The 27726-nt window shown below is 34.2% G+C and overlaps 1 protein-coding gene across 1 annotated transcript; it reads right to left on the bottom strand.

The window, feature by feature from the left end:
• Nucleotides 1–169: 169 nt before the first annotated feature.
• LOC122637774 (head-specific guanylate cyclase) lies at nt 170–27726 on the bottom strand. Its single transcript, XM_043830126.1, has 12 exons — nt 27363–27726; nt 26562–27274; nt 13221–13294; nt 12936–13018; nt 4920–5265; nt 3354–3720; nt 2722–2901; nt 2184–2322; nt 1708–1874; nt 1465–1608; nt 815–969; nt 170–694 (listed from the first exon to the last, which is right to left on the bottom strand). Exons 2-12 carry the CDS (start codon nt 26790–26792, stop codon nt 499–501), a joined length of 2082 nt encoding a protein of 693 aa, XP_043686061.1. The 5' UTR covers nt 26793–27274; nt 27363–27726; the 3' UTR covers nt 170–498.

The raw sequence follows: 27726 nt of genomic DNA, 5'->3' as shown, positions 1-27726 counted from the left end.
GCCAGCAATGAATCCAAGCGTAATTCTTGACCTATTTCGACGAACAAGGTCTCATATATACTATAATACTATACGAAAGAATTTCCTTAAAATTTAATTTACACGTTATTATAATTCAATTAGGATCAATGAGGAACAACAGAAATGGTAGATAAACAAAACAACGTTATTTAATTCGTCATAGAGTTTACTTGTCGCATTGTTCATAAGTATATAATCATTTCCAACCTAAAACTCTGCGTATAAATAGTATCGACATAGAATTTCTTATTGGACTTTTGTAATGACCTTAGTCGCACGTGTAGCTCGACATTGGTATAGCTCCTTCGCGCTTAGCTTTCTGATTAAAATCGAATAATTTATCGTTTTATTAATTTCTCGATTTCGAAGGAAATCATCGAAAAAGTTGATGGAGAGAAAAGGCTAGTTGATGCGTGTTTCATCGAAGGATTGCTGATTTTTTTTTCTTCTTTAGTTTTCTTTTCTTGGAAAAAAATTTTATGTGTTGTTGCAAATTCCAAGTTCTGTAATCGCAGCTTGGATGTGAGCGTTTAAGGATTCCTTCGCATCTACGTCGCTATGTTGATAGCCATTCAGAAAATAACAGGTCCCAGGTGTGTTTGCTGGCATTTCCTTGGGTAGATTGTTCTTGGTCCGCGGTTCCAAAATGAATCCTGATGTCTTAATTAAGTGTCTAAAATCAGATAACGTAATTTACGAAAAACATAAACGATATTGACTGATCCAATGTAAAATTTGTATATTACGAAAGTACACTAATCCCAAATTAAATATTTTTCTTTGTTATACATACAGATACGTCGTGGGACTGACATTAACTCGTAATGGTTCGCTCGTAGATTCAAATTTGTTAGCCAGCGTTACATTGTGCCCGAAGAGACAATACCTTGGCATTTTTTTACCTACTACTCCAGCCAATACCATTCCGGTATGAATACCAATACGCATCTGAAAGATAATAACCATAATAATATTTCGAAGTAAGTTATAGGAGCGATTTCATGAATATCCAAAGAGTATTAACGTTCGATGAGATAAGAAAATGTGGGAGAAAAGTATAAAAATAAAACTCGCGAAGTTTGCTTTAAAAGTTAATATTAATGTAGAAATCCTTCTTTTTTTTTTGCCGTATCGCAGTAGACATTCGTTATCAACGCGAACAAGGAATAGTTTATAATGGGAAAAGTTTTAATAGTCTTCCAGAAAGGAATAATAAACAATAGTAGGATGGCATTGTTAGGTAGATTAATAATAATAATAAATATTATTGATTTTTACACGCATCGATATTATCATCCGCTATGGTAAGTTCTTTTTTTTTTTTTTTTTGTATTAAACCTTTCTTAGCGAAACGAATAATTTATCACACGATTATTTTCTTTTAATGCGGAAAATGTAGAAATTGAATCGAATAATTTATCGATAAATATATTTTATTATTACCTTGATAGGTTTCCCTTCGTGCGTTAAATGTTGAGTACACGTTTGTATCATTTTTAAGCCCATCCAAGCGATTTGTTGTGCATGAGTGTTCGTATTTCGATGCAAACCACATGCCACGCAATAAGCATCGCCTATTGTTTCTACCTAATATCGAAATAAGTTAAAAATTACAAAATGTTTTTCGTATGTATCATATGTACATCGAAAACAATCGTCAAAGATCAATTACAAATATTAACACACCTTGTACACGTCCAATTGTCCGCAAAATATATCAAATTGTTCGTAAAGATTTTGAAGCATGTTTACGACCATCATCGGAGTGGCTGTCGAACAAATTGCTGTGAATCCGACAATATCGCTGAAAAGCATCGTCACGTCTGAATACATTTTTGCTTCGATCGTTTCACCTGCAAAAGAAAAGTGATACTCCAAGTTATCTTAGATCGTCTAAAGAAGATCTCATATTTCCCACTACCATTACTATCAGCCCGTAAAATCATTCTCTGACTTATCATAGATCGACAATGAAATGACCTGATGATACTTTTTTCATACGAATCATTTTGTAATTCAGAAAATCGATGACCAATATCATTCTTTAATGTTAGAAATCGATGATTATATGTTTCTCAAAACGAGTCATTGTTGAAACGAGAGTATTTTTATTTTTAGTTTTTAAATTACAGATCTCTACCTTACCAATTTCCGTGACTTACCCAACCATAGACGCTTCGCTATATCCGGTGGAAATATAAGATGAAGGAGACTAACGTTCTTTTCTCTTTCAGCATCGACCGCCCTGTTGGCTTCCTCTATGGAGCTTTTTAATTTATCCATACGTCTTCTCAAGCCATCCTGCGAGAAAATATATTCATGTCTTTAATTAATCCTATATTGTATTTCCTTACCAATATTCGATATTTAAGATACGTGAAATACAATCATAATTTATGTTCGTTTCGCTATACATTTTATGACTCTATGTAGATACTACTTGTCAGTAAACACAGATGCACTAGCCATTAAAATGGCTGGATGAGAGAGTAAATAAGATTAAGGAGTACACATATATTGATTTACTCCCTTTCGCATTTTACGGTGCATTATTACTACGAGAAAGTACATAAACTTATTTTGTTAGCGTTTCTTAAAGTCTTAATATCGACCGTTGAACGGATATTATTCTTCTTACGAACCCGTTTCAACGTACGATACGATTTTATTTGTTGACAAAATAAAGACGTGACTTGTTACCTGAGCTCTTGCTTGTTCGCCCACTAAGATAACGTCTCTCGTTGCATCATGGAGTGGTATATCAGAAATAAAAAGACCTCTTCCTGTGAGACCGTCTAATCCATTAAGAAACGGCGAACTCACGAATAAAATCGAATCTGACTCCGGACAATGAACCATTTGGCCCTTCATTTCCAAACCCTAAAAATAAATTTCAAACAGTCGACTGATAATCATTCTTTAGCTCGCTGTGCTTTATAATAATTATCCAGTATGATCTCGTGGAATTAGTACAGGATTGGAATCGATCAGGGATGTATTCAAACTATTCGAATTGTGGTTAGGAACTACGAGATTGTGCAGTTTGATATTGTCTGCTGAGGAACATACATGGTATAATGTAGGACTATCAACGATTTCCACCTTGATGTTCTACATTTATCTAACATAGTATGTTAATAAATCACTTATTAACGTTCAGTATCAAACAATATATCAAAGAATTATATTACACTTTCTACAAATCGTAAGGGGTAACGAGATGAATTCGTTGGATACTGAATGCCGTACTTTATGCGGATTATTTAAAGTATATTATTAACGATGGATGGAACAAAGTAAAAGTTTTCTAAACTCATAGGGGAGTTATATACCTCAGCAGGATATTTCTCAGCGCCGTGTGGCCTTTGTAACGTTAGAACAAATGGTGTGTTCGCGCGCTTCAGAATCTCTTGAAAGGTCAAAGTAATCCCGTGTGGTCGAGTGAACACAAAGTACGTCGATATTCCCCTTCCAAGGCGATCCAAATAATGACCGAAGATTTTCATAAAGCCGACACCCAGCTGGACGAACTCGAAGTTTCTATCGACGACGAAGTGCCATGGGAAAGCTTTGCAAAAGCTTGCCACCCCCAAACGAAGGTCCCTGGCCTCGGTGGAGAGTGGACGGAAATAATGTGGCGCGACTACGTCGGAATCGTCGTCGATTCGATCACTATAACGTTCTGGCGTGATGCGATACCTGAAAGATAACTCGACCGTTAGCGAATCTTATATCCTGCTCTTTAAAAGCTATTTCGATCCATCTGAAAGAACTTGGATCTTTTTGACAATCACTCTACCAAAGAAAATTTCTTCGAAGGGCACCTGAGAGATAGATAGATAGATAGATAGATAGATAGATAGATGGCGGAGACAAAAGATATATCCTTTGAAAAACGATTTCATCGTGGCTATGATTCTTCGTAAAATTATTCTTATTCTTACTCGCAAACAAATAGTTTTACCATCGAATTAATATCGCCGAAAACAATGTTACGAACATTTGGTGTTACGTTATCAGTCATACGTAACATTTGTCGAATTTGTCGAACTTTCCAACTCGTACGTACCATCTAATCGTACTTCCGGGAACTATTATTTTCATGGATTCGTGTCTGACCTCACATTTCGTATTCCACACACTCATTCGATAATGAAACTTCTTAGACGATGTTATAATCGATAACGTGTTTTCGATGCTGAAGTGCTAACATACTCGATTAGTACTAAGGAACAAACTCACGATAAAAATGTAACTTTTTCTTTTTTTTTTCTTTCTAATAAGATTATTAAATTTATTGCTATTTTTTCGAAAAACAGGAGAATTTAATCGACGTTTTAGAGAAATCGTTTGTACTTTATTCGCGAATACGTGGTATATATTCGAAAATGGAGAATCGACTTTTGTATTTTATCTGCAGGAAAATATTTGCGATACACCATTGATCAATATTTATTTTTATTCGAATCAGGAAAAGGAGAGAAAATAAATCGCAATTGTCAGTAAATTTCAAAGTTTCTTTTATCACATCTATGAATTATATTCCCTAAACGAATTTCAGTGATACCGGCATATGATTGACGCGTCAAACGGGTAATATCTATGATTCCCTGAAACTACTCAAGTTATAACCACGATGAAGATATGCAAAATACCTTAGTAGAGAAATCGATATTTCACAATTTCTAGTCTGCGTCTTCTTAAGTATTTATACATATACATACATACATATATATATATTAATACATATACATATATATATATATATATATATATATATATATTAATTAACTAAAAAAAAAAGAAAGAACTAAAAAAAAGTTACAAAATTTCTTAAACTCTATAGTACCGAATAAAATCGTTAAATGAATCGTAATCGAAGGTTCGATGATAATTACCTAAAAAATTTGGAATTATAGGGATCGGGCAATATGTGCACATCAGCTTTGTCGTTATAAAACTGTCTGGCGATGCCCTTGAGGCTGCCAACGAGAAGATAGGCGACGGACGGGTAATCGGTCGTGAAATGTAACTCCAACGCTTCCGGTGTCGCGATGCACACGAACTCGGCCTCGTTATCCGAGCCGGACTGATGTTGAACGACGTCGTTGACGCCGTCGAGAGTCGTCAGGAAGGCTGTCAGATCGTTTCCAAGGCATCGAAAAGCCCGCCCAAGAAGGCCGACGCATGCAGTAGTGATCAATTCTTGTCCTAGCTCGTCGAGAAACGCGTCGACGTCGACTTCTGAAAAAAAAATATAATATTCTCTCTCTCTCTCTGTTTTACTTTTCGTTTTTACTGTTTTCTTATATGACGTAAGACGTCGCTTAGAGTTTACATTATTGACAGTAAGTATCTATAAGTATATTCTCTAAAGTGACTTCAACGTTATATATATTTCAAACGAATATCCGTTTTATCACAATTCTTTCGTTCGATTGTTTCGGACGTTTAAAGAAGCAACTTTCTTTTTTGTAGTGCCAACGACTGTATCTGTAAGTAGAATTTAATCTGCATATAAATACTACCTGTCGATACCCGAGAAAGGCTATAAACCAATCGATTCATATGGTAATACACGTTGGGTATTAGATGGTCTCAGAAGAAAGAGAAATTTTTGATCCCAAGGATTTTTCGAAGAAGCCAAGAAACTAACCATAGAATTCTTCTTTTAAGCCAACTGGACGCTTATATTCCCAAGAGTAAAATACGTTCGTATTTAATGTTGAATACTTGCTGTATTTCTTAGAAAGTTAACGTTTGTTCCGATAATAAATACGAAAAGTTTCGTTTTATTATTCTGAGCTCATTCAGCAACGATTTTCATACGATGGTTAAATAAACGATGGAAAAGAGAAAAAAAGGAAGAAGAGAGAGATGGAAGAAACTCTCATCCTCGGCCTTTCTATTCTTCACCCCTTTTAAGGCTTATACTTGCAGATCCCTCACGAGATTCCGAAAATAGATGCGACCAAAGTCTTTTAACCGATGGCTTCGTTACTATATTATTTTACATTACACGCGCGCGAGAAAACTCGATAATCGATAACGGCCGACGTAATACATGATAACGTGCACCACGGACGACCATCCATCTGGAATATCTAGTGATGAGGGTCCATCAAATCGTACGATAAAACTTCAACGAAAATGTTTCTCTTTCTATTTGTCTTTTTCCTCTCTTCCTTTTTTTCTTTCTTTCTATTATTTTTAAATCGTTGAGTACGCATTTCTTTCGAGAGGAGAAAAATCATTTTATATTTGATCTCAATCGAACCATCAGCTGTTACAATAAGATTCCAGAAAGAAAAGAAGTAAAGAAATAAAAAGAACGTTTACATGAGCATTTACAAAGATCTATTCTTTGTTTTTTTGCCTCTAGCAATTTTGTTGCGACCACAATACTGTCGTACGATACGTGTCCTTTCCAGATGGTAACTCTGACGAACGAATCTCACGATAAACCTGGAAATCCAGCCATCAAAAGAGATGCACGCTCAATATCTCTGCCGTACGTCGTTGAGAGGATCGGTCGGTTTAACTAGAATTTTCAAATCGATATTCAATGTGATCGACACAAACCATCGAAGAAAATGACGTTCGGATTATACTTTTCTTTTTTTGTTATTGCGATATCCGTTCCGCGTTCTTGTGATATTAAATACGATGAATAATAAAGTTGCGAACTGCGAGAGGTCGAATATGAGTAATAATCACGAGCTTTCGAGAACGCGTAAAAATGTTAGAGTTCAATTAAAGTAGAATTAAATTCATACCATTCGACAAAGTCACTTTCTCTTCTCTTTCTCTCTCTATAATGATATATTTTAAAGTATGAATATATATATATATATATATATATATACACATATGTAGAAATGTAAATTTGAAGTATCAGTTCAAGCATAGCACGAATTTCAGATTTTGAACGAACGTTTTTCTTATTATTATGCAAATTAAAATCAGTATGTCATCTCTATCGCGTTTTATATTCTCCGCAGCAGTACATCCAAATGCTGTAACGATATTATCTTTGATTTATCATTTTAGTTTGGTCAGCTCTCGGGAGAAAACCATGCTGCAAAAGCAATCCGCTTTCTAGGAAAATCCATACGAGCGAATACGAGTTTATCGCATTAGCGAATATCCGTAATTCGAAATTTCTTTTTTGTGTTATATTCTCGCATTCGTGAAACAAAATCATTTGAAGCGATTCTACGTTTACACGAATACACATATGTGGTCTTCGATAAAAAAAGCAAGATTAAAGTTTTAAGAACTTGCATCATGTCGTGGCAGGAAGTTCCGTTTCCGCTCGAGAAACTACACGGAGTGCTTCCGCAATACGAGCTACTTGTTCCTGTCGTGTTTACAAATATCAGCTGATCACGACACCGTGAATAACGTTGAAATATTATTTACTAGAAATCTCAAGAACAGTTCTTACGAAAGATAATTCATTTTTAAAGATCTTTTTCATTGAGCAAAATATAAAATAGAACCAACGAACAACTGGCAAACTTGTTTTCGACGAATGACGACAACTTTCTCGTTTTCTCAAACCGATTTTAAGCAAACGAAGATATAAAAATGACGGTATGAATATGTTAAAATGACAAATGAGATACAAAAATGAGTTTCTAGAATTGTTTATTTTCTTACGAAGCCATTAATGTAATAAATTAATTACAAGATCTATTAATGATTAGTCAGTGTGGACCAAACGTAAACAATTTCATCCATCAGAGTTTTCAAAGCGATATTTCGTGACGTTATGTTTCTACTCATCGGAAACAGTGCAATATCTATTACGGTTACGTGCCATCGGTAAGTTTATCGTCGGTGTCTCTCGAAATACCGTCCGTTTCACTAAGAGTTGCTTATAAAGCATCGTACCATGTTACTAGTTTAACGAACCATTACGTTCTAGTACACGAAAGATAAATTTCCTTGTTGGCCGCAATGGCGAATGTGCACGGAGACTTTGCGTCCTGAAATCGGAGATGTTTGATGGTTTTACGAGGTAATCTTCTCGTACCAGAATTATCATCTTCTCTCTCTCTACTCTTCATCGATATTGGCAACCAATGTTGAATTCTGATTGCCAAAGACAAATCTGTGTACATTACTGTTTGCTGGATATCGAGTGACCAATCCAAATCAACCAGCTGATTAATGGGACGTACCTGGAGTAGCGCTTAATTGTAACCACAGTACTTGACGGTCCAATGCAAATTAGGTTAACATACTCTCCAAGATGAAGGTTCGAGTAAAATCCACCATCGATGGACAGGTTCATGTCAATCTCCGATATCTGTCCTTTGATCGTATCTATCTACTCTACTTGCCCACTCGTCCATCTCTCTAGTCTTTCCTCTCTCTCTCTCTCTCTCTCTCTCTCTCTCTCTCTCTCTCTCTCACTCTATATATGTGTGTGTGTGTGTGTTTGTGTGTATCCTTTTTTCTTTCTTTTTCATTCGACCTCCGAAATCAGATCCTTCGGAGAGATTTGTTCATGCAAAGTTTACTTCCAAGAGTACAGGTCGTAATAACTCTTTCAAATCGACTTTCAAGTTTCAATCTACAATGATATACAAGCAGAATTGATAACCAGTATGTCAAAATTAGTTCGTTGAATTAGATACAGATTTATGCATGGATTTAACTGTTCGAAAAATGCAAATCGATTTATCGTTTTCAAATCAGAATGATATCAATTCTTGAGTTAAACGCGACAAATATTTCAAATTATATAAAAACGAAATTATTTTCAGCGAGTGTGCGATGTTTTAAAATGGCAAAGTTTTAAAATAAATGATATTAGATTTTCGGAAGTTTTCTTCGTGCATGAGAGATCAAATGTAAACGTATTGAGTATATAAATTCAACTATGAATTAAATTGAAAAGTAAGATTTTAAATTAATTTAATTCTAGAATTAAATTAATTTTTGCGGAATCGTGTTTGCTTGAAATATAATAAGTTTGAAAAATCGTACGTGGAAATAAAGTATGATAGATAACTTTGTTTTTTTTTTTTTTCATTCTCTTTTTCATACGATTAACTAAAGAGAGAAGAACGTTCAAATAAGTAGTCCAAATAGATTTTAATTAATTTGTGTAACTCTCTTTTCTCGGGAGAATCCGATATTACGGAAAGTTACAAATTATAGACACTTCATATTCTCGTCAACGATCTTCAAGAAAGAAGAGATAAGATCGACTTTTATCTTCTTCTAGTTTTAACCTCGCTAAGTTAAGCAAGTTTTCTTAAGAAGTCATTCGTGACGTACTCGCGAAGATTCAATGACAGAGAGTTTCATAGCGTTTGTCACTAGTCAGAAAAATTGTACAATTGACATTTTGAACAGTGCCGTAATGTCGTTAACGTTATCCCGAATACAAAATACAAAACGTATAGAACTTGCAGAGTTATCTTACTATTCACATGGGAAATCACATTTCCATGAATGTTAAATTTTTTTTTATATATATCTATGCATTCGTATAGGAATATGAATGAATGAAACTAAAAGAATTGATTACTACGTGCGATAAATATATTCGTAGAAATAAAGCATGATCATATCGTACACAAGTATTTCCTTCTCTTTTTATTAAGTTTTATTTATTTTGGTTTCGATAATCCACCGATGTAAATGTCAAAAAGATTCGAGAGTTTGGAAGAACGTGATCTGTAATATGATTTTAAATATTAGGAAATGTAATATATAAAATATTATGCAAATAGTTGATAAGCTTTTTTTTTTACTACTTCATTTATCCCATCGCACGAATTAATCTACAGCCGACTAGAATCGTCTGTTTTTAAATGCATCGTAGTTTTCATAAAAGCTATCTTATCGTTGAAAAGTTTGGAGAGAATTATCAGAGGCGAGCGTCGTTCATGACATAAACTAACTTGGCCATCGGGTATTTCAGCACAGTAGACGTTATATATGTACGTCGATTGTAACGTATGTGTGTTCGTATCTTTAATTAGAATTGAAAATCATTTCGAATTATAAACGAAATGAGGGAATCGATCCCGTCGTAGAGTCCTTGTATTATTCACAAATTCTCCCGTAAAAGAATTGGTCGAGCACAGTAGATTTCTCATTTTTTTGCTATTTCGAATGACATCGTCGACAATACGAGCTTTCAACTAGAATTCAGTGGAGACAAAAGGAGTGCGAGTAGGATTGCAGTTAGCGATGGTTTGTCGTGCATTGATTCATTAAAATTCTCTCGCTTAACCCAGGAAGAAAGAAAAGTTAAAAATAGAGTGAGCAATGAGCGTGTATGCTTCTTGCTAGATTACGACAAAGGGAATCATTGTAGGGATCATTTTTCATAAATCATAACGGAGTAAGTATGCATTGGATTTCGAGAAAATAAATGATATATATATATATATATATATATATATATATGCATGTATGTATTTGCGACGAGGATCAACCAAAACAACTTTATAAAGATCACGATCTTTTATCGCTGAAATGAATGTTCGACGTTACGTAGTGACAGTTCAGTATCGATATTGATGTTCATTTCTTTTCCACTTTTCTTTTCGTTCTCTCCAATATATGAAAAAGAATGATTGATGTTCCCTCCTCGATTCGCAAAATTTATAAAACATTATTGTTAAAATATCGAGTGTACTGTATCAATGAGAGAAAGAGAGATAGAGAGTGAAAATCTGAGTGTTTCATCGATTTAATCCATTAAATTTGGTCAGCTTGTATCGAAACAATGCGGCTTCTCTTTCCCACTAAATCAATAATCTCCCACCAGTTACGCGCATAAAATATTATCTTCGGTGTTCCGCTTCGGTCATGAGTGTCTTGAATGCAATTTCTCTGGATCAAGCCTTTCCTACCTCATCAATCTTTCAAAGCATGGATTGTCGTCGAACCTTCGCTCTTAATTGCACGAAATTCTTTTCGTTCTTAGATTCTACGATATATTGATTATATACATATATATATACATACATATATATATATATATATATATATATATGCATACACAGGTACACACATATACTAGTTTCAAACTTCTTCCATCTTTTTTTTCTTTTCCTAACATATCTTTGAAATTTGTATTTCTCAAGCAATACTAACTTGTCGATATATATTAGATAATATATACCTATTTATGATCATTGTGTTTATTTACATTTCATATGATTTCTAATAGGAGGATGTTAAGAAACGTTTCTTTTTTCTCAAGATAAGGATCGTCCAGGAAGATGCAATTTTTATTCAGCATTTGAGTATTCTCTAGAGGCTATTTTCAAATCACGTAAAATCCAATATATGTAGCTTAAATCGATTGAATCTTTAGATTCGTTCGTCGTATCAAGGTAGATCTTATAAAAAGTAAGGAATCAGTGAGAATGAGTCAAGATCGTACTCGTACTCTTTAACGATTAGGAGATCGTGCTCGAAGTATACGATGACCATTACATTGTTTTTTCGTTTCTTTTCTCCTTTTTTGTTTTTGTTAGAAACCACCGTAATCGGCTCCCGCAAACTCGACAACCGCAAAGCTATCAGCGTACTGTGTGTCTTCTTTGTTTTGCATTACTTACGTATATAGGGTAACACGAATATAAAAATGAAAAAAAGAAAGAAGAGAGCCAATGGCGTGTATATCAAAAGCTACAAAGTTATTATCCTAGAGGCAGCCTTTATGGCGTCGAATCCTTTCGAAGGGGAACGACCGACGAAAAATCGACTAGAAACGGAGCCAAACAAAAAGGGGGATATAAAAAAGCAGACAAACGTCAAAAGATATAAAGGATAGGACAATGTTTCTAGACAGTTTGCTTTGAAATCCTTTTTCTTCTGTCGGAGCTTAAATCATTTCACAGAAAAAGCAAACTTGAGTCTCTCGCTAAAAATATTTTTTCGTGCTATTATACCAATGTATATCTTTCGTTTTTAAATAATCTAATATCTAGCGTTTGAAAAGTGTTTCATCTGATTTCATCTCGGATAGGTTTAATTTAATTTATTTTATAAAATCATGCTCAATCTTTTATTTCGTGATCCATTAAAAAGCTGAGTCTTAATAAACGGTATCAACGATAATAAAAAGAACTCAGCTATAGTCTAGAAGGGTGAGGTTCACGGAGAAATAGTATACGCATTGAAAAGGGTTCGTATCTCGTAATAGATGGAAACGTCTAACCTAATTAACCTTTCTCGCTATAGTAAACGAACCTCGAAGATTTTCACGCAATTCTATCCGAAAAGCATAACGCCCCGAGTCAGCTCGAAATTCTTGATGTCGGAGTGAGTCGAATCGATAGTGTTAAATGAATAGGAGATGCATTGGTTTGGATGTGGTTAGCGTACTATTCCAACGCTAAGGTGGATCGTTATCAGGATGGTTAGTGTTTAATTGAATACCTGGACTCTATTCGTCCAATCGACCCTATTGAATAAAAATGTTTCATTTTGTTCGGATTCTTATTAATTGAAGCAATTAATATCCGATATAGTGTATAATTGATATAGAATATTGTATATCCATTAGCCAAGGTCTATTACGGCGTATGTTCGTGCTCTTTGATTTACAATCTTATTTTGTAGCATTATAATTCAATTTCACTGATTTGATCTTTTCAATGGTAACGAACGAGCAAGTTGGTATTACCGTTTCTTTTCGTAGAATATGAAGCCGGAAAAGTTTGGTTATAAGTTTGTATGTCTTTTCACGGGGGAACATTCACGCCGTATGGCTTCGGCGAAAAGATAAAAGAATAACAAAGTGTAACATTCGTACGATATTGTTGATTTCATTATCGCTCTCGAACAATATGAAATATGTTATTTTCAATTATTCTGGTTAATACTTTTCACGCCAATGTTCTTTTTCATACGTTTCACGTGTAATAAAAACTTACCGCAGTCGTAATTTAATGTTTCATATATATCTTCCAACAAGTTGTAGTTTTCTTCCGCGTCGACGTTATAAAGTAGCTTGTCTCTGAAACAAGAACGGAGATCGTCCATTTTTGTAAATGCTTTTTTACGAATAAAATTACTATATTTTCGTGCACTTCGAGTTGATGTAAGTGTTATCATGTAAATTATGAAAAAAAGTAAAGAAAAGCTAATATTGTAACTGGAGAAAGTGCGTAGAATAATGAAAAATTATTATGGAAACAAGACAAGAAAAAAATACGTACAGGGATGTAGAACTTGGTAGAGACACTTTGCTTTTATTCAATAGGGCCTCCAAAGCTACAGCGATAACTTCGTTCTGTAAAAAAGTAAATCGAACATTATTTTTACACGTTATTAGAAACATTTATTTATCGATTTTTCTTTGTTTTTTCAAATAATTACTCTCGAGTCAACGAGATTGATGAACGTTTCGATAATTTTTTTTGAAAAAAAGAAAAGACAAGAACTATCTTGTCAAATTTCTAATCGAATTTGTGATATTTTGAATATCTTTTTGGATGATATTCGAAAATAAATGTATACGTTTTCTTCTAGACATAAAACATGATACGTTCGCTCTTCATAATTTTTTAAAAATGCTACAAGCGTTTGTCCTTCTTTAAAGATTTCCTCTTTTGCGATTACGGAATTCCATCATTCTTCTAACGGGAATCGTACGAAATTTCGAAGCAATAACTAAAAACTTTCATGATCCATCTTCGATAAACGAGCATTTCCGACGTTTGAGAGCATCATAGATCTTCCGAAAGTTCGCTCAACGCTCTTAAACGCTCAACGTCCCTTAAAAATTTTATCTCTCGGTAAAGAATTATTATTTTGTTCGGTTCTTCCTACGTCGTATGACAGTTTTTATAGGAACACAAATTTCTGTTTTTTTTTTGAAAATAATTAATACTTTTTCTGATGATTTTTCAAATATCCCTTGAAAATTTTCGAATCTGTAGGGATTAAATAATTTCCTGTTCCGATTGGATGCATCGAATTACATGGAATTGTCGTGCTGCTCGAATGGAATTGTTTCGTCGATAGTCGACGAGAATCGAGTTACGACGGGCATGATTGAAACTGCGAAGTTTAATATTAAGAGAACATTTGCATCTCCGTATTCGTTGGAAAAGAATGTATTTAAGCGTGTGATACATTTTCAATGAATAAGAAATCTTTTTCATTCTTTTTTATAAAATATATTTTCACTTTTTCTATTCGTCTGTTTAATCATGATTTATATGAAATCATAATTTCGTTATATTTATTAAAACAAATTTCATATACGTATTTGAAATACAAAAGCATTTCATAAATTGTATTAATGTATAATTTAATGTATAATTAATTCGTATTTTAATGTTACAATGTCATTTAATTAGAATTGTATTCGTAATATTAATAGTAAATTGGTTTATTATTTTAGAAATCGTTGATATTAATTATAATGTATATATATATGTGTATGTCTGTATAGGAAGTAGATATTACATTGGTCTTAATCCTATGCGATCGACTTACATAACAAGTTGCGAGAAAAACACGAGAGAAAAGAAAGGTTTTACCATTTGAATCACTATTTGATTAGTGGGATTGAATAAAATTGAGAATGATAGGGTAAAACTGTAAAAGCCTAGGAGAGTCGATAAAAAGTGTGTCGGTTAGTAATCACACGCTTTGGAGGATCGATTGAGATCTACATATCGGATTGGAAAATCCACTAGAAATTTACCTTCTGTACTTTCTAGTTTGTACTTCTGTCGACTTCATTTAATGGAAATAAGAAGTTTCTTTTAGGTTTTAATGGGAAATATATTGAGAATATTCAAGATGCTTACTTTTTCGAAGGTGGACACTCTAACATTTATACTATTGAGGTTCTTTGCAGTTAGTTTGTAAATAATATTGTATATAAAAGATGGTCGAAGCTTTCATTATTGCTTGGTCATAAGTTTAAAAGTTTCTCCAGAATATTGACATTTTCCAGACTATTATAATGAAATACTTCGTAGGTATTACTCCCAACGATTATTGGGCTCATTAAAAATTATTATTACATAAAGTATATCAAATTTTTTTATGTACACTTTTTAATTACATGATGCATGACATAATAAAATACGTGTATAATACTTTGATCTAGACAAACACAACGATAAAGATTTTAGCTTATCGTGAAATATGGAAAAAATAACAAACACAGAGTTTTTCAAATCACAGAAAATAAAAAACGTAAATAAAAATCCCAAAGCTGTGATTGTTCACAGGGCATTCGAATCGTTGCAAGTCAGCAATTGTAATCGCTTTGTTTCGTTAACAAACGCAACGGTGGTTCTAAAGCGTGCTATTCACGAATATTCGAAAAGCATCGAGCTAACATTTTGTCTGAAAGAAAAAGTGGAATATAATAAGAGCATTCATTATATTATATTTGCAAAACATTTCGTTCGTCCCTCTATACGAAGCCACATTGAATTTGGCAAAGTCAAAGGCGTTTACTCGAATTCAATGTCTCGATAGTTGTGCTCCAATTGGTGGCCAAAATCGATAGAGGTGCCGTCGAAAAGAGAGAACGAAATAGAAAGAGAGAGAAATAGAAGAAAAAGAGAGAGGGAGAGTTATAGAAGGCCATTCAAACTACTATTTCACAGGAAATACAAATGTTTATGGAATATCAATGATTTTTCTAGAATCTCTATGATCTGGGAAAATAAAAGATTAATAATTTTCATGGAATATGTTTCTTAACGATTTCGCTCTTAATCATTCTCATTTGACATAATTATATGTGATTTTGAATAATGATAGTTTCATCAAACTTGATTGATTTCTATTAATTAAATAATCTATTTATTTTCATTTCTGTTTATCGCAGAAATCATAAAGAATATTTTTCTTGTTGATAAACGATCGGATGTTAATGAAATATCTTGTTTAGTGGATGGCGAACAGTATGGTGTCATGGAGAAGTTTTCGAGTTAATCAAGTATGACACGCTAAAGCGTATTATCTTCTTTTTTCTTTTTAACATGGTCAACAATTTTATAGAAGAAGTTATAATCTTTATAATACACCATTTTCAGATTCTCCGTAACTTAAAATTCCCTCGCTCGTGGTACCCATTCCGTGAAATTTTTTCCTAACAGTTAAGCGACCGCAAGACTTTCTGCATCGTTCAAAAACTCGCTTTACTCTTCGAGAGCGACAAGAGATTTTGCAAACTTTGTTTTGGAATATATTTTTTTTCGATTAGCGTGCTTTTACTTTAAACCGCGATTAAATCTTTCTAATATATCTATTTATATATTTATTATTTCACTGCATTGCTTTGATATTTTTAATGGAACTTAATGGAACATGTATATTATATAAATGTATGTATGTATTTTCAAGAGATCTCTATTTATTTCAGATTCCCTTTGAAACTTAGAAATATCTTTCAAGATAACGTATTTCGATCGAATACTTGAGAACAATTTCAGTTTCTCTTCTCTTCTAGTAGATTCGTTCTTTTTACGGATATCGCGAAGTAGACGATACTATTCGATGAGTACACGTTCGTTCACCGAACACAATTTTCGTTGATTTGCCTAAATAACGAAGTTTCGAAAGGGCCGCCAGTTCGATTCGTGGGAATGCCTATGGAGACAAAACGTGAAGCTGATAGCCCGAAACAGAAATGGCGAAGTTGCAGTTTCGTAACACGTCACTGTCAAGTTTTCTGTCGATCGGTTTAACAATATTAGTCGCTGCACGAGTTTCAACTTTTTAAATTCCCCAGATTGTGCTATATCGTCGAAATTTTTTTTTTTCTTTTTCTCTTACTTTCTTACAGCAATACGGTTTGATTTTCGATGAATCGAGAAAATATAAAGAAAGGTAAGAAGAAACTCGCACGATAATAATGCCAAATGCGAGGAACAATTCCTTCGGTTCGCTTTTATCGCGATCTTTCGATGACAGATACAATAGTGTCAAGCTCATCCTTCTTCCTTTTTCTTTTTCTTTCGAAGAACGTACTCAATGTTCGATCATTTATCACGGAAGGGACAGTGAATTATTAACGCTTCGTTGCTCGTCTTAAGGTTAAATTCATGAGTTAAATAGTTTTAAAAATAATACTTAACAATGTTAATATTATTATTTCAGAAAGATAATTAACTGTTTCTCCTTTAATAGTAACATTAATTTGAGTTACTTAAATCTTTCATGATACGTAACGTTAGTAGATTTAGAAAGATATATGTTCGATAGAAAGGATAACGCGTGATTGAAAAATATTTTCCTTTCTAGTTTTCTCCTTTCTTTTCTTTAAATAATATAGATAAGATAGAAACAAGACCGGCTGATATCCATTTCAAATTTTTTCAAGATGAAACATGGTAGGTGAGTATAACTTTAGAGAAATCTATTTGACGATAGATCTTTCTTCCCTACGGCGAATCATGTATCCACTCAACGAATCTTTGTGCAATCCAAAGGAAAAGAGTCGAATTGCGAAAAGGATAAAAGGAGTTTTCACAAAGGAAGAACAGCAAATCTTCGCGACCTTTTCAAAGAGAATATAGCGTTTGTCCCCGTTGTTTCGTCTTATTTGATACTCTCTTCACGAAAACGTTGCAATCGATTTACTCTTGTAACATGTAAGGAAATTCGAACGGAATAGTTGAAATTTGAGAATCGTGAAACGAAGAAGAAAATGGTTTACGGCTATCAGCTTCGCGTTCTCGAGCCTTACATATAATACCTACCTACCTATCGAGAAATTCAATGAATTTCGTTGAACCGTTCGACAGGTGGGAGATGCACCTTCTCAGACATTTTTATGCATCATTGGATAGCACCGGCTATTGTATTCCATCCGAACCGTATGCTTTTGGCATGAAACTTATGTGATACACCATCTTGTCTCGTTTGGGGTTAACTCGAATATCGAACTTCTTCGCGAATAACGAAAAACTTTCGAGATTTAATAAATCCTCCTAAGCTTTTATTGAACCGAGAGAAGAACGAAAATTTTCGGCTTTGTATATGTATATATATATACATATTATTCGGTAGTAATAAGAAGAATTATAATAATTACCAAACTATCTCGCCGATTCTTAAATTGACTTATTTATCGAATTTAAATCTTTCTTTTAGGATTTATCGTATTTTTCATTCTATGCTTTTGCATTTATTCGTTTTAAAGCGATAAACTCAAAGAAGTTTATCGTTATTTTTGCAGGATTTCAATAAGGAAGAAGATGGAGAAGAGGGGAAGGGGGTGAGGAGAGAAAGGAGGTAAAGAAAAGAAAGAAGAAAATATAAAAGTACTGGAAAATAGAACGAGTGAGGTTTCGTGAAAAGGAAAGAGAAAGATTATATAGGATTCGAGTGAATAAATCGAACGAATCGAAGAAAGGGAAAAGAATTTTTGCGAGATAGCGTCCTCCTGTTTACGGCTTACGTTTGAATTTAACGGCAAATGCATTACGACTTCGGCGATTAGCTCGGGCGGCAGAGAAGCAGCGTTAAAGCGACGGAAGTATCGATCGGTACGTAACATTACCTACGTTCATGTACCTCGTTCATTCGCGTATAAGCTCATACATACATACACGGTTATACATAGACACATATATACATCAAGTTGTTTCCGGTATGCATTTGTAGGAATGGCAGTACGGAATTAGCGTGTACACCTACTATATTCCCTCATGTGAGATTCGCAGTTTTCGAATTGTTGCGAATTGTCCTTTTTTTTCTATTTCTATCTATCTATCTATCTATCTATATACGTATCCATCTATCTATCTATTCATTTATATATGTATATATATAATATAGTATGTATATATATATATATATATATATATATATATATATACACATAAGTGTATGTACGCCATCTCTTTAATGATTAGAAGGCAGGCATACAGATTTGAGATATCCAGTTAATACTTTAATCGTACTAACGAGCTATGAATAAGTTGAAACGAAAAAAGGGGTCAAATGAAAAGAACGATAATGAAAGGATAGAGTAGGAAAGAAAATTTTTTGAATTAGCGAAGATAAAAAAGAAAGAAGGATAGCTTTGATTAGGGAAGGAAAAAAAGTCGTTCTGCCATTGGAAACGATCCACAAATCCATTCGAACTTCTCTTCTCTTCTATTCCTTCTCTTTAATCCTTAAAATCCATCGAAACTTATGGCGCATCTATCCGTCGTTCGTATGACTTTCTAACATTTTTATTTTGGATTACTTCTCTGTAGACGGAATAAGATTCTGTCGTAAAACGATGAGACATTTTAAAGTTTCCGTTTGATTAGAATACTCGATGAAAGGGATTCAGTAGATTCATGTTAAAAATACCTTTTCTTTGAATCCTCCGAGCAATAATCAAAAAGTTTAAACATTAAAGTAGAAACATGGACCGGACAATTTTATTACTATTACCTTTCTTTTACATTTTCTTATTCCTTTTTTTTTCTTTTTTCTTATTCTCTTACCCGCATATACTATACGTATATTTCGTTTTTCCTTTCCTAAATATTATATAACTGAACAGCTATGTATACATATATCTCGAAGTTCGGCTTTCAAATATTCCTGTCTCGCGCCAAAAGAATTGCTAGAACCGGTAATGGTTATCAAAGTTACTACAGGGAACAAAAAAGGCAAAGTGAGAAAATGACACTTTCAAGTAATGTGACGTACGTTCCTTTTCATTTCTTTGCGCTTTTATGGTTAGGCTTAAGAATGGTCGGCATCTGTTCATTTACCAAATGCACTTTTTGGGCTTCGTAGAGAGAGGTGACCTTTTTAAAATTTCATTACACAAGAAAATACTACACGGTAGTAGTTCTCTTGAGATTTTTAGCAAACAAATTCTTCTGCCTTTCTCTCGATTGCGTCGCCTCCTATTTCTCTTTCTCTCACTCTCTCTCTCCCTCGATTGCGTTGCTTTCTTTTTCTCTCTCTCTCTCTCTCTCTCTCTCTCTCTCTCTCTTTCTATATATTTATCTATTTCTTTTATTTCCGTTTTGTTCTGCAGAAAGAACCGAACAATAAAGAAGAAAACCATGACGTACAAGCGGAAGATTAAACTTATCTCAAAATGCATTTAATTAAATTTCATCAATTCCTTTCTTTCTTTTTTTTTTATCAGAGTATCTCTTTCTACTATATATTAAAAGTATACAGAAGTAAACTCCAACGATCACTCTTTCTTTGGTATTTGATGAACATCTTAAATCGTGATCTCATCTTTCGGATATTACAAATGTTTGTTCAAGATACTGCATTTCGTTGACCCTTAACCTGTTTCTGTCTTTTCATCGACTATTGTCGACTGACGTTGTTAAATGACCTTCGCGTTGTTATGAAAACAAAAAAGATCTTATTATCTAGGTCTTCATCGCATTATAAGAAATATTTATACGTAGATATCGCTTTTACATAGAAATAAATGATTATTACAATTTATTACATCGTAGCCATTCTTATTTTATCTTTTAATAATTAATATATCAATTGTTCGCAAATTCTAGTGCAAAATATATTATTTGCTCTTATAGATATAACATTCATGTATAAACATGAATGATTTTTTAAAATTAATTTTATAAATATAATACTCGCACATAGATTGTTATTATCTCTTTAAAATAGAATGAAAATTTATATAATACTTATTCGAGATATAAATAATTTGACGTTAAGATGTCTAAAAGTACATGTCTGAAGAAAAGTATCTATCGTTTACACTCTTTTCAAAAATAGAATGCAACCAACGGGGCTAAGATAAGTGTTTACCTTTATATATGTACATACTTATATAAATACATAAGTTTCTTTTTACTTCGTAACGTGAAGTAATATGATTCGTACTTGTCACCCATGAATACTCGTTGCATTTGTTCATTTACGCTCGGTTTATATTAGCTATGTAACAATTTGTCTCCAGAAAATTATGAGACTTTCTCTATTATTGTTAGAATCATAGCGCTTTTTATTTGCTGTTATCTTTCTCTCCCCCCCTCTCTCTCTCTCTCTCTCTCTCTCTCTATTTTTCTTTTGTTCCAGCTTTATAAAAGTTTGACCAAGAGAAAGATGAGAAAGATAGCTTTGTAAAGGTTAATGCCAAACATTGCAAGCAGTTTTTAACAGTAAATACATACATACATACATATATATATATATATATATATATATATATATATATATATATATATAGTTCAAGAAGATAGAAATTCAAAGAATTACGCAATAATCAGAAGCTCTCGTCTTCGTTTAAAACTGCGTTTAATGTGAATACCAAATAATACCATCAGCATTTTAATTTTCTGATTAAACTTTCTAGTAATTGCTTGACCATCGAGGATATTCCGTCGATTTTACAAACGAGTAGATAGAACGGAACGTGATTATTCGATAAAGCCTGGCCAAACGTTAATTCACGGACGGCAGAATAAACGGAATGGAATTTGTTCTACTGTCCGCCTGAGAGTTACACGTAGTACCCCATCTGGATCAAGGATTTTCTATAATTAATATACATGAATTTACAGAAAATCCGATTGATCATGCCGGCATATTATTATAACACTCTGTCATATAAAATAATAGGAATATTTTCAAAATTATATATATATATTTATTTATTTACTCAAGAAATTGATAATGTAAATATCACTAATAATTATCTTACAAGTTCGTGACTGACAAATATTTCTAAACTTATATCTCTTTTATACGATTATTTTATTTACATATGGAATATCTTTTACCTTTAGTAATAACTGAAGCGATGAGGTATTAAGGAAGAGAAATTCAATAACGGCATTCTAGTTCGAAGTTCATGGTATCATTGTCAAAGGGTCGAAGTTGGTGTACCCTCTATGATATGGGTGTCCTGAGTATCTATGAAACTGTATTAAGACGCAGTACTATGCCTTGTCAAAGGTAAAAGAGAAGTTATTTAACTATTGCTTGGTATGCTTTGAAGTACACATTAAACGGTCAGCAGAATTACATAAACTCATGATCAGGTATCTTGCTTTGTTATATTGATAAGGAGACATCGCTCGATAGATTCTATGTCCGTACAAGGAATGAATAAACAATAGATTCGTTAATTCGACTATTAGATCTATAATATATTAATGCCATCCTTGTTCCATAGAAATTTACTTCGATCCTAAAATCTTTTGAATAATTTGCTTTCCATCTTATCGTTTAATATACGTAAGTATATTTTAGATTCGTGCAAGACAAAACGTTATTATGCTTTCAAGCAATCAGTATGCTTTCGCTATTTAAGGTATCTAGCCTACATATAACATAAATATATATATATATACGTACATATGTATGTGTGTGTGTGTGTGTATGTATATATATATATATATATATGTATATATATATGTATATATATATATGTATATATGGGAATAGAAACTATAATAGAAACGGCACATTGTTCCTCTGTTACGAAGCAATCTTGTGTACCAAACGGTCTGTCGGACTAATTGCTCTCGACCCTTTTAGTCCAAGGCTATGCCGGATTTTCCTCAATGAGAGCTTTTTAGCTCGGATATCGAAAACATCGATTCTTTGGAAAGAAATATTATGACTACTACCTGTGTACGATTAATCTATAAAATGCATACTCACATTCCTTCGAGTATTTTTAAAATTACGCTTAATATAGAAAAAATAAAACCTCTTTCCTTTTGTATCGTGCAGCTCGCTTTGTTAATATCTCTTTTTCTCTCGATTGCAGCAGAAAGAAAAATGTAGTAAAACGAGTCGATAAAAAGACGAGGATCGAAACAACTTCGTAAAATTATAATCGTTCTTCAATTATCTCGAACGAACTTTCTACTTCATTTTTAATTTAGCTTCTAAGTTTTATAGGATAGTTTGCTTTTCATACGGAAAACGTAGTATGGTAAAGTAAACATGGTAGAAGTTTACCTTAAATAAGGTAAAAAACTAGGGTAAGCTTATACAATAAGTTCTTACGCAATTACTTACATACTTTAATGATTCAAGATTACTACAAAATCTACAAAAATGTATCGTCAACTAATAAACAGGATTACCTATGTATATATTATTCGTTCTCAGATTTGTTCCTCTCATATCGACGAATACACGTTTATATAATGTCACGTAGACACTATTTTCGAATCGACCTCATCGACACATGGCAAACATGCTGTTCGCTCCCAATATTAACACCGCACACAGAACTAAAAGCGATCTATCAGCTTTATTAAGAACGTTATAAGCACGTTGGATGCAAAACCTTATTTATTCGATATACCTAGTTTTCATGGTGAAAGAGTAAAAAAAAAAAAAAAGGAAAAGAGAGAGAAAGAAAAAAGATTCATTGAGAAAGATAAATGTAAATATTACCGATTAAATATTTCGAAGCGTTGACCATCGATTCGAAGAATAAAAAAAAAAGAAAAAAAAAAGAAAAACCGGATTCATCAACTTAACGAGGCTCTTTAACAAGCACGCCAATTTTGTTAATATTTTTGCAAGGACATCGTCTTTAAAAAGAGAGTGAATTCTTTGAAAAAACTCATCGACTTGGTTATACAGGACGAAGATAATTGAACTAAAAAGACGAGTGCCAACTCGTATTGCCTCGATACGTAATTAATTATTTAATACACAAGAAATTAAAAGTTAGTTACTTGATACGGTTAGCGAAAAATCGAAGCCGAAAGTCGGTCAGCAAGGGTTCTCGTGGAACGCGTTGATGCGAACGCGTTAAAAGCGCGAAAAAAGCCGGTCAGATACGTAGTAGTTATTCGATTTTTCTTTATGTTCGTACAAACGAATGAAAATTTTAAAGTAAGCTTATCTGTTTGGAAAATGACAATTTTTGAAAACGCTACTATTTCGAGATTAATCAAAAGTTTTTCATGTTTTACTCTCTCTCTCTTCTTTTTTTCTTCCTTTTCTATTCTTCGTTAACGAAAAACTCAGAGACACATGTTAGAAGGTGATACCATCGTTGGTAGATGTATGCCTAGGTACCTACGTATGTATATATGTATGATTTATATACGTGAAATCCTTTCAAAGCCTTCCAACATACTGAAACATTAATCATTCGACTTCTCTTTCTCGCAGACATTCGAGAGTAAAGCCACCGGCGACGCCGTGGCATTTTGCTCACGCTCTAATTTAAATATTTTCGCTCGGCCCTTTAAATTCATCTTTCTAGATGCCCTTGTGCGGAAAGATACCGTAATATATATTTTCCCAAATTCGTCTGTATTTTGTATCTGGATTTTCTATATTCTGTCGACATGCATGCGTTTTTTCTTTTTTTTTTTTTTTTATAAAGAATAGTATCACTTACGTACATTACTTTTTGCTTTCTTGCGATTGACATATATGTACTTACATCATTGACGTTGTCTGTGTCGTTGACGTAGACGATGAAAACGACGAAGACGGCTCAACAGGTATCACAGATTACATTTCGTTCCGCCCATTGAAAACGACTCCCTCTCTCGTCCCACCGTTTCTTCCTCATCGTTCCTTTTTGTGATCGTTTGAGTAGAAGACAGTTGTATAACGCGGGGAGGACGCAAAAGTGTTAAAGACATCGAGAAAGAGGATGTCGCGTATCGTACGCGTCTCTTGCGTATACGGCTTAATGTCTTAACGGATTTGCCCTTTGTGTTATCGTCTTAAGCCGCGGATTTACCTTTTCTCAACCATTTCATCTATAATCCTCTGTAGTAGATTAATACTGTCTTCCGAGATTCGTCGATACTGATTTCGAAGACGGATACCTTTAACTTTTATTCGTCTACTTCCGGAATATCGCTTAAATATTTCCGATAGGAAAATAATCCATTGTTAAATATTCATTATTTCGTGTATTAACAAAATATGTGATTAATTTTACGTTTCTTTTTCTTTTTTTTTTCTTTTCTCTTCTTTCTTTTTCCTTTGAAAAAGTTACAGAATTTTTTAGAAAACGTCAAAGGAGCGTATCGTCTTTGTTGGTAACGCGTTCTATTCTCAACAAAGCAGAGGCTTGAAAATATCGTTCGCCTCGTGATAGTCGATACGACGTTCTACCTCCGCGTAAAGCAACTTTCGAACTCGATGCCTCTTTCTTTTTATCGAAAGAGTAAAAGGAAACGAAGAAAACAAAAAAAGAAAGAAGTTCGTGATGGACAATGGAAAGATGGTTGAGTACAAAAAAAATTATCGTACACCAGTAGTCAATAACGGCTCACCAGTTGATTTCACACCGATAGGAAAAGGTTTAATTTTTTGCCAATTTCAACCGATCCAACAACGAAAAAAGTTTGATTACGTATTAGAAATGTTCATACGTATTTCAAATGTGATAATCACTTTGAAGCTGATTAAAGTCCAACGAGTTGCTATTTAATCCGTATAAATACGGTTTTTTAACTAAAGGCGATCGATTCGATAGGATTACCAATCGAAAAACATATATTTTTAAACAATCGAAATGAATACCAATTCGTCCGTGTATATGCAAAAACGCGTACCTTTGTTGAATATAAAAATTTACGCTCCATAGTTATATCTTTTACAATGCAAATATAATAATTTGTAATAGGTGAAAAACGAAACTGTTCTTTTCTTTTTTACTAGTGTGAAATTGATTAGTATGTTATTATTCATTGTCAATATACGTAAGTACGTTTATCGTATCGCTTCCGGTTCGTTTCTTCGACCGAGAAAGACAAACTTGAGTTTTCGTTATGCTCTTGGCAATTGTCTCGTGCGAAGTCGAGAAAACTCGGAGCTTGTTGTTCTGTTGGAGACACTTCGCTGAACGTTGGAATATTTTAGCGAGTTTCATCGACTCTATTTCGTTAATGCTTCGGCTAATTGGCCTTATGAAAATGTTAACGGTATCTCGTAAAACGTATAACAGCGGCATGTAATAGTATACGTGTGCGAAAAAGAACACGGTTCGAAATGCAATTTGAAGCATGTAATTTTCGATAAAATTTAACGTTAGGACGTACACACATACATACACACACATACATATATTCTACTGTATATGGTTAAAACGCGAAAAGCACGAACGAAAAAGCCATCATATTATTTTTATATGAATTTTGCAATATATTCTGATATGCAAATATAATTGGAATACGCAGAGGCCATTGTTTACCATGCGTAAGGATTGTGATGAGTTTTCATTATTCTTGGAATATTTTCCAAACATTAAATATTAGAATGCGTTTCGATCGATACTTGCAGCATGGGTCATTTGATATGATGATTCGTAATAAAAGAATACCTATCGAATGTTGGACGCTATAGTGAACTTCCCAAGAGGGAAAGATATATTGAAACTGCGTTCTTTTTTTATCGTATGTTTTTCTCCATTCGAACCGCACTGATTGTAAGTACGGAAAATCGTTAACGGAAGAGAATGCAAACAAGAGGTAGAACAAGGAGAGAAAATTGAGCGAGACGTATTCCGTTATCGATCGAAGCTTCGATCGAGTCGGCATTGCAAGAATCAAAAAAAAAAGATGTTTTTTATCGTAAGTACAATAATATACCGAAGGGTTTGTCAGGACGAGGACCGCGGCTCTGAGGTGCTTCAGATTGAGCGTTTGCGTGTCCTCGATGTCGTCATTGTCCTCTCCTAGAAGAGAGCAGGCTATTTGCACGGAGGACTGCCTGGAGGGTTTGCTTCTGTCCTTAGAAATTCTCGTCGACTTGCTAACGTCTCGTTCGTCGTCCGACGGTACGATCTCCGTGGTGTGTGCTCTTGAGAATGGGCATGCCATTTTGAAGGATAGAATCGGCTTACCAATCGAAAGGGGTACGTCCGATGCTCGATGCTCGAACGTCGGCCGTTAATTATCTCGCGACATGCCACGTGCCACGACGCGTTTATCGCCGGTCAGCTGTTCCACGATAACTTTACACGCCTCCACCACTACCGGCAGCTTCACTACCACCACCACTATCAGCAGCAATAGCACCGCCACCACTACCACCATCACCACCTTCACCGCCACCACCGCTACTACCACCGCCACCGCCACCGGCGCTGTCTCTAGACTCTACTCACCCCTCTCACTCTAGTTTTCTTTCCGCGCCTTCCTCGATTTTATCGCTTTACCTATCAGTCTCTGCTCCTCTCACATCGCGTTCCCCAACGCTAACAGCAACACCACCTCTGAAACGATTCTTTCCACCTTCAAAATCTTTCCCATCTTCCTCAACATCGACATCGTTTTTTTTTTTCTATTCCAAATTTATTCATCTAAAACAGCGAAATGATCATCGTGGTTACAACCCCCCTTCCGAGAGAATTCCAAAGAGAAACGGAGACTGAGAACGTGCGTATATACCTCAAAGACGTTAGTTATTACCGCAACGCGATTAGTACTCCTTCGAGAACGTCTATTTTGCAGACCACAGCCCGATTCGACGTCGTGCACGCGGTTTCACGCTACCACTAAACTCGTGGTCTCTTTGTATACTCGACTACCCGTTCCCTCCTTTTCAATTCTCAATTGCTCCTCTTATTCTCCTTTCAACGCGTTTCGAGAGTCATCAGAATCGAGATAGTGGCCGTTTAAAAGGAACTTCGAACGCTGAAACGATGCGCTTTCAATCGACAAAATGATGACTATTGGAAGTGCTGCAGGGTTGACGCGTCGTCACCGGGATGGAGGTTAGAATGTCTATCGTACGTGCCGCGTACAATGTCGT

This window comes from Vespula pensylvanica, chromosome 2 (assembly GCF_014466175.1).
Source record: "Vespula pensylvanica isolate Volc-1 chromosome 2, ASM1446617v1, whole genome shotgun sequence".
Classification (NCBI taxonomy): Eukaryota; Metazoa; Arthropoda; class Insecta; order Hymenoptera; family Vespidae; genus Vespula; species Vespula pensylvanica.
Note: the sequence above shows the minus strand (reverse complement) of the source record. Positions and strands in the feature narration are given on the sequence as shown.

Excerpts from the sequence above, each read along its gene's own strand:
- LOC122637774 (XM_043830126.1), bottom strand. The coding sequence starts at position 26,792 with ATGGCATGCCCATTCTCAAGAGCACACACCACGGAGATCGTACCGTCG. Across the intron at positions 13,019-13,220 it reads CTACCAAGTTCTACATCCCT|AGACAAGCTACTTTATAACG; the intron begins GTACGTATTTTT and ends TTCTTGTTTCAG. Across the intron at positions 2,902-3,353 it reads CTGAGAAATATCCTGCTGAG|GGTTTGGAAATGAAGGGCCA; the intron begins GTATATAACTCC and ends ATTTATTTTTAG.